We start from the raw sequence: 13,099 nt of genomic DNA, 5'->3' as shown, positions 1-13,099 counted from the left end.
CGATAATTTAGCCACAAACACTCCTAGAAAGAACTACCACTCATGAGACGGTTACGGCGAAAATCCAATGAATAGTGGTAGACCCTTGCCAATTCTTCATCTGTCTCTGTTTCTTTGCAATGAGGTGCGAAGGGGAAGAAGAACAACTATACTTTTCTCGGGTCAGTTTGACGTTTGTGTGGTGAGCACTGAGCAGACGACAGAACTCCACTCCTTTGTGGAAGGGAAGCGCCCAGCTGTACGTACTACTGTTGCCAACTTAGTATTTTGGAGCGAGATTTGTCCAAATCACGAATCACACCAAGGAACTATATTTTCGTCTATTACCTAACTGGTCTCGGTTGTAGTTCAATCCAGCCTTGGCTCTGCAGTCTACCTCTAGTTGCTTACCAGAAATGGTATTCCTATTTTAGGCGGGATTTGGCTCTTTTCCGCTAATCCGATGTGACAACACTGGCTGACCCGGTAGGTCTGAACGGCAACAGGGCCCCTTAACAGGCATATGAATAACCCCATAACACACAATGCCCCAAAGTCCTTCCCCGCTCTTTCCTTGCATTGGCGCCCTCTTCTCCCTCGTTGCCGGAACGGCCTCCCTCTTCGCTTCTGTTGGCTGCAGAAAACATGTCCTAGGCAATATCTACTCGACGGCAACGGTGTTCATTAACGTATTTCACAATGCTGCCATTTTATTGAAACAACTTTTTAATTCTTTATATTTTGCCGTTACCTGCGGTAACACGGGCTACATGCACCCCACGCCTCTGATCTTTAGCAAAAAAAAAGGAACTTCAAAGTGATATTTGTTAACCTGAACCGGTGATTTTCCAAACAATCCCGATCACTACTGCTTTCGCAGTGCACCAGCGATGACCGAGAACAAAAAAAACACCGTTTCCCTCGTCGTCACAGATCACCGGTAAAGCAAACTGGCGCCCAACAAAATGCGATGTGTCATTGGCGACGCTCGCCTAGATGAATGGATTAGCAGGACGCACACCGAGGCCTGACCTGGATTTGGATTCCAGTTTTTTTTTCTCCTTCCTTCTTCCCGTCACACAAACCGAAGCTGTTCAACGGTAGTAATGTGTGACGCTGACAATCCAACACCCATCGCAGGCGTTATTAACAAGGGCGGTGGGCAGTACGCACAGCACACCCAACCCAAAGATGACCCAGCAAGAAAGTAGAGCGAGTTAATACAAAAATAGAGAAAAAGTTTATTGCTGTGACCCAAGAGACTGTCTTATGCTGGTAATAATAATATTATACACTGGGCATACTTATTACTACAACCCGGATATTACCCTAAATGGCAATTATATTATTTTTGCTTTGATTTGATTTATTTTACTTCCCTTCTTGTGCCACTTTTGGCTAATTTGCGAAGATGAGGATGAGTGATGATATGATGAAATTGATGAATAGACATCACAATATATCAATATCATTCAAATGATATTGATATGGGAGCCATTTGGCAAGAAAAAAATAGCTTTCTTATTACTTCTATAAAAGGAAATTACATACATTTTTCTTTATGGCAATTAGAAATTAAACTTCGTTATCTTCCTGCATGTTGTTTATCTTCTCAATTTCAAATAAAATTCTAAATTCTGTAAAAAAGATAAGGTATTAACTCATTTTCACCACAGTAAAACATTCAGAAACAATAAAGAAAAATGTTAGAAAAATACTCATAAGTCCAGAGCCATCTATTGTTCACCATAGCAAACCATATCCCAACACAGTAGCGATTTTTTTTAAACCTGTTTTATTTCAAATTATTCAATAATAAGTTAAAATCAGACAATATTGTAAAAAAAACTATTCAAATTTGTTAATATAAAACTTTGTAGAAATTATGTCAACGATTCTGGAAAGAAAAAATATCAATAAAGAATGAAGAATGAGGTGAAAAAATTATCATGACTACTGAAAGAAGATGGCTGAAGCCTGAAATCGAAAAATTGTAAGTACTTTCTTATTTCTTTTTCCCAGGTTGCGTTTGTGTTTTAACGAAGCAATGTGACGTGTAATATTTGTGTATTACGCCTAGAGTGCTTCAAAAACGTCATAACAAACGTCCATGCCCAAGCCAGGATTCGAACCCAGGACCCCTGGCGTTGCATATTATATTCTTGTGATCAGATTAGTGTCTTTGCAGTACAGCAGGTTTTAAAACACAATCATTATACGCACAATCTACAGTGTCTATAATTGCCATAAATGTTTGTTAGGTTTGCCCATAGGAAGATTCACGGATTCAGGCACTTCTGGCGAGCACAATAATTTCCCACCTTTTGACAATACTTAACAAGAAGTATTCAATAAAACATATTCCCGAGATGGTGTAGCAACCGGTGTTCAATCACAGCGCAGAACGGTCATTTTCACAAAATCCTGTTCCACTACTGGCTGCTTTGGGGAGAGAGATTTTTAACGTTACAATTCTTGCCCAAGCATTAGGCCTAATTAGCTGTTTGACCGCGAGTGCCTTCGTAAGGAAACGCAACCAACCAGGCCCGTAGACAGAATTTCATTTCGGGAGGGGGGGTTCATCCCTTATCACCACGGGCGTAGCCAGAAATATTTGTAGAGAGGGTCAGGCCATAGATAAAACTTGATTAGTACAAATAATGATGACAAGAATAATTGTTATTTTACAATAATAACTATTATAAGTTATTAAAATATACCAATTTCAATCCAAAATTTATTGTAATTATTACATAAATGCAGAGACTTTGCTACTAGATCCACCGTATCAGTGAATATCTAACACAATTGTTGACCGTTATTATACTTATATTTTGTACAGTTAGTGTACTGAAAATCATAGTTATTTTATTTTGTTATTAACTTTTACACAATCGTTAAAAAAAGGCATTAACACTTAGTGGGAAATTTTACTCGTAAAGTTTATATTCTGTGGCCTCTCAGAAAGAAAACTAAGTTTTGGAAGATGTGCATCCATTTATTCTTTGAATTAAATGGTAGAATATAAAAATATAATCTGGTTCCTCTATTATACACTAAACTTTTTACGATGTAATGCAGTTTTTACTGTTTATAACTTTATTTCTGTTATTAATAATAAAAATAATATTTAAATTAGAAATTTGTAGGATTTCGGGGGTGGGGGGTTCAGCCCCATTAGCCCTCCCCCTGGCTACGTGCCTGGCGGCAACAGAGGGTCACTGCCATAAAGGCGGTTCCCGCACCGGATATAATAGCGGCACAGCTTATAACAATAAAGAGCGGTCGTCCACTTGACGACACCATCTATGTGCATAGTAGGTAGCGACTAGAAAAAGAATCCTCCCACATTTCACACAACAGACCAATCACAAACACTTATGGACGACACAACACGAGCGCCACACAGGATTATACTGGCTGTAAGTCGAGACGTCAGAACTTTGTTAATCTGTCAAATGAGGTCCAGGGTTCTACCTGAGAAACTGCTTTAGAAATAATTTTCGGCTTGAAAAGGGTGCATTTTGTGAAGTTTACTGTGTTTAAATATTGCAATGAAAAAATATCATCTCAGAGTGGATTGAAATCGGGAAATGTTGGCGAAGTGTAACGCCGCATGTCATATTTTGAGATGATCCATCCTCATGGATTTTTTTCAAATATCCTGCGAGGACAACATAATATGAGAATGGTATGAAAATGTGACGTAGGAATCTTTGGTGATTGTTGGTTTTGAGACTCTTCAGTCAAAAACAGTTGCTCAATAACCAACGCACTTTTCCTGTTTCCTCATTTGCGTCCACATGGCGGGGAAATAGTTTACCAGAAAGCGTGCTCGAAGGTGCGTGTGAGAAAGTAAGCGCTGGGGAGAAGAGGGGTGCCATCCCCCCCCCCCCCCCAGAGTAAATATTTTACGCAAGGAGCAAGGTTCGACAAAGCATCCTTCCACATATAGGAATCTCCACTTCGAGCAGTAGAGCGTTTTAAAGACGCTAACAAGGATTGCACGCGATACATGATCGTAAATGTGCACCCCCTCCCTCCCGAAATCAACGGAGGCAGGCAGAGTCAGTCTGCACGGAGTCCATCAACCTCACGACGAGGAGGAGGCGAGGCTGCATTATCGAATCGGTGGCAAGGTCAAACGTGACATCTGGTTTATTAACGGAACTGGCGCAACCGAACGCAGATCCGGGTTGAAGAGTGGAGCGCCAAGTTCACAACGGCGCGAGGCCCGGCTTGGGAACAGGGCTCTCTCACTGCCAGCGAGGATACGGATGTTTACTTTGCACTGAACGCATTCTTTGCTGCTAATTTTACTGCCATACATCAGTCATAAATTTCACTTTCGAGCCTGCCTTTAGTGGGACCAAAATCTATGAAAATATTTTAAATGGCAAGTGTATTTTTCTTCAGTATCCAGGAGCGTATTAACAAGTAAGATAGAACTACAATTTTTCTTTTAATAAAAAAACATAAACGCATGGACATCTAGTCCTTTGGATTAACCATTTTTGAAAGTTACAGAGTCAGGGCTTTCCGATGGCGTAGTGGTAACGTCGTCACCTTGTAATCAAGCAGTCCCGAGCTCGATACCAGGTGGAGGCACATAGTGCTTCGGATCCTATTTTAAAACTGTATGCCCAGTCTCGATCAGTCTTTCTGTGTAAAAAAAAGTGGGCTTACAGTGTCACACTTACGCCTACAAAACGAATTGTTTTAATAATAACAGTTTGTTTTAAATACTTCCAGTTATGGGTACTGTCACAGATTCTTTTCATTGAAAATCAAATTAAAAACTATGCAATAAATAATGCAGTGTTCTCGGTCACTTTTCTGCGTTTTGGCTAATCGCGACGATGATGATGAATATATTCTAATGTAATTGATGGAGAGAGTTAGATCTTCTCAAATATTCCGTGTACACACACTCAATCATGCATTATTATTAATAAGAACTCTCAAGGAATGCTCACAAGGAAACACAATGCACACGGCAGGACTTGAAAACGAATCTTTGAGTGGCGAGACCGTGAGTCGACATGGATATAGTTAGTTTTCGGTATTGTCTCAAAACACAGTCTTGGTTTACCTTGAGAGAGAACTTCTATGTGTGAATAAGTCGCACAGTAAAACAAACTTCGGTTTAGGAGAAATGTGCTTATATGGTTGCTTTGTACAGTCAAGGACACTTCAGGGTTGTAACTATACCATGGAATTGTTACAACCCAGAAGTGTCCGTGACTGTACTTTAGTAGGAATCTCGAACGAAATTGAACTCTCGGCCTCGTCTCAATTTGCATTTATTTAAGTTTCGATTGTCTCGTTTTGGTGTCATCCATAATACACACACGTTATGAATTGATGTTCAAGATTGAAAGCTAATCCTGGCTGCAATCTGGGCATGCTACAGAAGGAACCGCCAGTACCAACTGGTACCACTGAGATCTGATGGTTCAACAGTCACGAAATAATTAAAGTTCAACGACTGCTGGATTTGCGTTCAAAAGACCGAAAAAATCGATTTACTGCTACAAGAAATGTTAGAAGCGATTATTACGACGTCAGATCTAAGGACAGCGTATTTCTAATCTAATTCTGAAATAAATTGCCTACGCTACACTATTCCCAGTATCTTCTGGGGCAATGAGTGAAGAAAATTTACTTTCAAAACTAGTTTTGTTCGAGACTTTTTGTGCTCTCCTCCAATGCTCAACGACCTCCAAAGAATTATAGCGGGTGATCACGATTAAAGTTGCTCAACTCGAAGACCTCTGGAGCCCGTTCGAAGCAACAGATTGCGCTGAAACTCTGTATAGAGTAGGGATGGCCAAACGGATCCGGATCCCAAAAATCCGGATCCAAAAGTTACGTATCTGGATCCGGATCCGAGAGTTTCGTATCTCAATCCCTTTATAATATTACCACACCTTAAAAGGTATTATGATCTTCGATTACAAAGAAATTTTTCGTTAGTCCTACAAGAATTCTTTTCAAGTGTTGTTCCTAAAATACTTTGCTACGTATCGGCTAACACACTCGTGCACAAAAATAATCTTACTTGTTTAACATAAAATGTCAGAGGTGATTTTGTAAATGCCATTGAAACGAATATGTATTCGAATTCGAATGTATTGGAAATGAAAACACACATAAATGTGAGACATTCCATTCCAGGATGAAACGTTTAACACATATAGCAAGATAGAAATGTTATACAAAAATTATACAATTGTTCTACAGTTACAGTTTTACAAATTAAAATAAAACATTATAATACAGTATATGCAGTGTTATATAATTACAAAGTGTAAGACTAACAAGGGAGGATATCTAAGTGTCCCCCTCCGATTTCCATGAAACTTGGCAGGTGTATAGTGGAGCCCAATGGAAGAAATACGTGTTTTTTGTTTCAGCTAAAAAAACGGTTTTAGGGGGCAAAACCCCCTCAAATGTCAAGATGAGGACAAATTGATGTGAGGATCTGACCCCTGTGTCCCTCCGATTTGCATGAAACTTGGCAGGTGTATAGTGGAGCCCAATGGAAGAAATACGTGTTTTTTGTTTCAGCTAAAAAACTGTTTTAGGGGGCAAAACCCCTTCAAATGTCAAGATGAGGACAAATTGAAGTGAGGATTTGACCCCTGTGTCCCTCAGATTTCCATAAAACTTGGCAGGTGTATAGTGGGGCCCAATGGAAGAAATAAGTGTTTTTTTTGATTCCGCTAAAAACTGTTTTAGGGGACAAAACCCCCTCAAATGTCAAGATGAGGACAAATTGAAGTAAGGATCTGACCCCCTCCGATTTTCATGATACTTGGCAGGTGTGTGTATAAACGGGCCCAAATGAAGAAATGAGTGTTTTTTTTGTTTCGGCTAAAAAACTGTTTTAGGGGACAACCCCCCCCCTCAAATGTCAATATGAGGACAAATTTAAGTGGGCATTTGACTTGTGTGTCCCCCTCCGATTTCCATGAAACTTGCCAGGTGTATAGTGGGGCCCAAAGGAAGAAATACGTGTTTTTTTCGTTTCAGCTAAAAAAACGGTTTTACAGGTCGAAACCCCCACAACTGTCAAGATGAGGACAAATTGAAGTGGGGATCTGACCCCTGTGTACCCCTCCGATTTCCATGAAACTTGGCAGGTGTGTGTATAAACGGGCCCAAATGAAGAAATACGTGTTTTTTTGTTTCGGCTAAAAATCTGTCCTAGGGGGCAACCTCCTCTCAAATGTCAAGACGAGGACAAATTGAAGTGGGGATCTGACCCCTGTGTTCCCCTCCGATTTCTATGAAACGTGGCAGGTGTATAGAGGGACCCAAAGGAAGAAATAAGTGTTTCTTTTTGTTTAAGCTAAAAAACTGTTTTAGGGGGCAAAACCCGCCTCAAATGTCAAGATGAGGACAAATTGACGTGAGGATCATCCGACCCCTGTGTCCCCCTCCGATTCTCATGAAATTTGACAGGTGTATAGAGAGGCCCTATGCCCCCTGTTTCTTCCTATGCCATATTTACGTGGTTTCGGGGTCAGATCCCCACTTCAATTTCTCCTCATCTTGACATTTGAGGGGGGGGGGCTCTATACACCTGCCAAGTTTCATGGAAATCGGAGGGGGAGACTTAGACCTCCCTTGTAAGTGTATTAATTAATTACAAATCGCGCACGCGCGCGCACACACACTATATATATGTGTGTATGTATATTATATATATATATATATATACTATGTATATTAGCAGGTAACAATATGTTATAAGCACATTCTTACTTTCCAAAGAAGCGCATGTGGGATTGCAAAAGGGATCCGGATCCGAAAATTCCGGATCCGGATATAAAAATTCCGGATCCGGATCCGAAAAATTTTAGGATCCGGAATCAACCGGATCCGGATATCGGATCTGCCAGGATCCGGATCTGACCATCCCTAGTATAGAGGCCATGGGGAAGCCTATGCTGACGAAAAAAAATGTTCAAATTTTCACCATTTTATGAATTTTATTTAAAATAATAGCAAAGTGAAACCATTTGGGGCAATTGTACGCCTGATGCACAAGCGACGTAATGAAATGTTACCTCCCCCACACATGTATACCTTTTAACATGGACTTGTGACGTACTGCATGCGCTTCACACGAAACTCGCGTGGGTACGCTAAGTGGAATCAGGAGTGCGAACATGGCAGCAACTCATCCATCCCACCCCATCACAAAGGCCTTATTCATGGCATTCTTTCCCTTGCACCTCCCCTCCCTATGGAAAATTTTGTATCATCCCGTCGACTAGGTGTCAAAGGACTGTTTTATGGAAACGTATTGGTAATGTACAGTCATCGGCAAAAAGCGACACCTAGATCCTCAAATACGGTTTTCCTGCAAGAAGTTACGTGTGTTGTCTAACTCTACGGCGGTATTAGAACTTGCATTGAAATTTTGCTTTTAAAAAAAAAACGTATCGCCGCGCCGTAGTTAGGCAACACACACAACGCCCTGTGTCCATTTTTATTGCGCGTGACTGTACAATACGAAATAAATATAAGCATTCTATACTTGAGAAATTGTAAAATGGTAACTGATATCTGACGAAGGAAGCTAATGGCATCAAAAAATGTGCATTTCTGTAGGCAACTTTTATTGCAAGTGGAAAATGCAGTACTCCCGCACAATTACCGCAGAGAAGTTCACCTTACGCAATCAGATCACAACGCGCACGTGTTCGGCGCATGACAAGACAACCAGCTGCGGAGAAGAAATCGCAGTAGTCTCCTGCGCATGCGCGTGAGGGCGAGCGGGAGCAGCGTTCTGCGCAAAACTCGCGACATTGCAACTGTGGGCAGGAGCTTACCTGGGTTGTTGGCCTGTTGCTCGTGGAGCTGTAGCTCAGCGCAGTCCGCCAGGCTCTGGTCCAGGGCAAGCGTGAGGAACCGCGCCTGCGCAGGGGCCAGCCGCTTGAGGAGAGAGTAGAGCGCCACAGTCTGCTCGCATTCATTCCACTGTTCAAACCAGGTCGAGATGGTGTTTACCTGGTCACGGAACATCAGTGACGACTTCATGAGAGCACCTGGAACGGAAGAGATAACGCAGGTTACAAAGCACACTAGCAACATGTTATTCTATCACAGTGGAACCTTGATAACTCGAATCTCAACATCTCGAATTCCTCGATAAGTCGAATTGTTTGTAATCCCCTTGAATTGTCCATAACACTCAATACTAATTTTGTTCAGTTTATGGGATGCCGTTCGAGCTCAATAACTCGAAGGGAGAGTATGAAAAACCTCTGAGTAGAAGTTAAATTCTAATCACCTCTATAACTCGGAAGTTTTAGTCGCACGGACCTCAATAAGTCGAAGTATAGGGTTATAGGCATAAGTAGTGCCGACGTTCAGAAGGGTCAGTAAACTTTAGACCTCTATAACTCGAACCTTGGTAAGTCGAAATCCATGATACCTCGATTTTTTTCTTTTCCCCTTCAAGTTCGAGTTATAAAGGTTCCACTGTATTATTAATCCTTAATAACAGTTATTAAAAAAATCGTTCCATTATAATCAATGACAGCATCTTTACGTAAGATGTTTTCTTTAAATAATTTTTTCAATTATTACCAATGAGTACTTTAAACTAGGGTTGTTGAAGGTCCATGAACCCATAAATTCTAATGGGACCGGAACAATTTTTTCTGATACAATTTAAAATCGGTCCAATTTGCGTATTGTTTCATTTCAATGCGGAACTTGGACCGTATTTAAACTGATCCGGAAAAAAGGTTCCTGGACAGAATTGAAATACTTTTCAGATAAAAAGGTTCTTTACGGTCCCACTTACACTTGCCGACTTTCTCTCCTGGACCGGAATTGAATTTATTTAAAATTACTGGACCATTAACAATGCCTGCTTTAAAGTTCAGCATAAATACAAATTTTCTAATTCAACTTTGTTACATGATAACGCGAAAATGATAAAATATAATTATATCTAAAGACCATTATTAACAATTAGCCATTCGATTTTCATAGTTATACCAACGGATTTGTTTGAAGTTGCTTTTCTTCCACTTTTTGGCAAGTGACGATGAGGAGGAGGAATTATGATTAGATGAAATGGGTGAAGGGACAATCGCACGTGGATTACACAAAATGCTTTACCTCAAGTCTAAGACACGTACAGCGAGTTGCATAAATATTACCAGGTTCATCTGTTCTTTATGCTTTACCCAATGTGAGGGTCGAAACTAGCAAAATGTAGAAAAAACGAAAGAAAATAGATGGACAAATTTTCTGGTAAGAATTATGCGTTCTAATGTACGGCTAAACCAATCACTTTGAGGTTTTTCAACCATGAAACTACTGTTCAGCCGTAATCATCAAATGAAATGTTCCATATATAAGTAAATTGTCCCACAACAAAACTCTTTCAATGCGTACATTCAAAGGTACAATACATTACCTATTACAAAGGTAGATTACAAAGTAACCCTTCACGAAAATCATCATCGTAACGGAGCGCTAGGAGCACACAGGCAGCTCAACCACAATGTAAGTACATCGTCATTATATATGATAGAATAGCGAGGCTAAAAGTGAAAATAAACAGAAAAGCACGAGGCGTGGAGCGAGGCACGCTGCAAAACACTTTTATCAATGTTGATAACGGAAGCAGAGGCGAAACCAAATATGGAGGATCGACATGGAAACAGGCTTTTATCTGCTCGACAACAAACATTCAAGAAGTCAGTGCCCTTAATCTCTCTCTAGATACCATTTGACTTGCAACTAATGAAGAACACTAACGGCCGTGATCCGGATGTTGTACTGCTGACGGCCAAACTTTTTCCTCTATTACTTTTTTATTTTATTTTAGTGACAGTTGTTCTACTGGTTGGTTGTCTATCTCACTGTATCTGACAGTGACGTAGGATTGCTCTCATGCTAGATACCCGAGGATCAACAGTAATTCTGTTGCGTTTTTACAACACAATTGTTGCTCTTTTGAACCCTACACCCCATTTTTTTTTACTTCTTGACGTAATATCCGTGTGCAATGGTACATTAGAATGAAGAGCCGAAGTGGAAGGGTTTTCCTCCCCAAAATTAGCTTTACGCTCAGGATTGGGCCTATCCAATCACTGTTCAATGTGCCTCCAGCCACCGGGCATTGAACCCGATACAGCTCGATTGATTGAAAGTACCAACACTTTCAAATACTCAGGATCTACAAATTCCAACCTAACAAGGCACATCATATACATATAAATACATCACTCGATATTTAACACTGCGTTATAGTATCCTTGATTTGATTGATTTATTTTACTTCGCTCTTCTGCCACTTTTTTGGCTAATCGCGAAGATGAGTACGAGTGATGATTTTCTGCTTCTTGTGTATGCACAATTTGTGTTCGTTTCAGCATAAATGCTGCTACAAAAATAAACTAATCGCAGAAAACTTGGAAACTTTACATACTTGGAAAGTTAAAGACATTCTCCCCAAATACAATCCGCGTATTAAAACAAAACCACCCAGTGATAATAGACGGAAGTTTCATGTTTAAGATAATTTAAAACGTCACATATTTTTTTAATTTCCAGTACTTTTTTTTTTATTTTCTTCACTTTACTTCGATTTTTGTGCCACTTTTGGCTAATTTGCGAAGATGTGAATGAGGGATGATATGATGAAATTGATGAATGGACGCTCAGAAACATCCAGGCCAGGATTCGAACCCGGGACCCCTAGCGTCGTAGTGCGATGTGCTAACCACTCCGCCACAGGGACCGGTGAATTTCTAGTATATATTTTAACACTTAAAAATCTGTCCTAATTTTTTAAAAAAAAAACGTCAGGAAGAAATAAATATACAGGTCCAGTCGATATTTAATGAAATAATTTCTCTACAGTAAGCTTTAGGGATGGCATGTACAACATATACAATGTGTCAAAGCGCAAACTTTCGCGATGTGTTAAGGCCGTCACGGTATATATATATATATAAATAAAAAAATAGTTTTCAAATATTATTACATATTATATCCAAAAACCTGGTAGTTGGTGTACCCGCGGTTGATCCTGTAACACTTGTACAATCAGGGTGCGCAATCCGGGGGGAACAGAGGGATTCTTCCTACCCCACCAAAAATTTCCGAGGAGAGAGTTTTTGTTACAAACAAGAAAGATGAGAATTGGTTTAGACTTCAAATATACTTTACTAAGGATAATATCCAACGAATCTACACTAATAACAATATATAGATAATACAAGTAAAACAAAAATGCAAGACAAATATAAATATGAAACTAAAGAAAATAAAACAAAATAAAAAATAAACTATTTTGTAATTTATTAAAATATTTAACCGGTTGATAATGGAATTCGTTTGCCACTTTATAAATATCTGATTTGTGTTTGTGTACAAAAGCAACAAACGCATTTCTTTGTAATGGGATTAAACTACGTATTTGTCTGCTTCGATATAATCTTGTTTCCCGCAATCATTTCTTTTACTGTCCCCCAAGAATGCCTGGAGCAATACGTACATTGTTTACCGTGTTATTTATGCGCTTTGTTTGGTTATAACAAAGGAAATAATATTAATGCTGATTGTCGTAAGGATTGTTCCTTACTTGTATCTCCGGAGAAACATGCAGTTTCGTAAACCACGTGGTTTGAAGTTTAGATATAAGAGTGATAAAGGAATTGCACAGAAGCAGTGATTAAAATGGGCTCGAAAAGAGCCAAAAGTGGTCATACGAAGTATTGACAGTACTTGCAATGTGTATCACAAAACATTAATGTCAAATTTCTCAGTATTGAGTCCAATAATTTGGCCAATACTGTATTATTAATTATTGATTTGCTTTTATATGCATCGCATTCAACATAATTAATATTCTTATATGCATGTGTGTGTTGTGTAAAGTAAGATCTTCCTCCCCCAGCAGTCTTCAATGATTTTGCACCCTGTTAACACATGCCTTTTAAGCACTAAACTATTCAGTCTATGTTATAAACATCTATGTTGTTAAGAATTAGTGTTGAATCTTTTCTCTAAAGATTGTTAGATCTTCTTCCATAAAAAATGTTATTGTTAATGTTACAATAGGTAATGAATTGTTTAACTTAAA

General features: G+C 39.4%; 1 protein-coding gene across 2 annotated transcripts in view; it reads right to left on the bottom strand.

The window, feature by feature from the left end:
• Window positions 1-13,099, bottom strand: part of LOC145981052 (protein Smaug homolog 1-like) — an 80,402-nt gene that overhangs the window by 44,497 nt on the left and 22,806 nt on the right. Inside the window, exons 1-2 of one of the 2 annotated variants that reach the window (XM_083114157.1) lie at window positions 10,424-10,550; window positions 8,823-9,038 (exon numbers count right to left, since the gene is read on the bottom strand). In XM_083114157.1, coding sequence (XP_082970283.1) covers window positions 8,823-9,030 — 208 coding nt within the window. In that variant the 5' untranslated portion in view covers window positions 9,031-9,038; window positions 10,424-10,550. Of the gene's footprint in view, window positions 1-8,822; window positions 9,039-10,423; window positions 10,551-13,099 lie in introns of those variants that run through there. The other variant, XM_083114155.1, reaches the window with a different exon arrangement.

This window comes from Lepisma saccharinum, chromosome 28, assembly GCF_977018435.1.
Source record: "Lepisma saccharinum chromosome 28, izLepSacc3.1, whole genome shotgun sequence".
Taxonomy (NCBI): Eukaryota; Metazoa; Arthropoda; class Insecta; order Zygentoma; family Lepismatidae; genus Lepisma; species Lepisma saccharinum.
The sequence above is the reverse complement of the archived record's forward strand: the minus strand, read 5'-3'. Positions and strand labels throughout refer to the sequence as shown.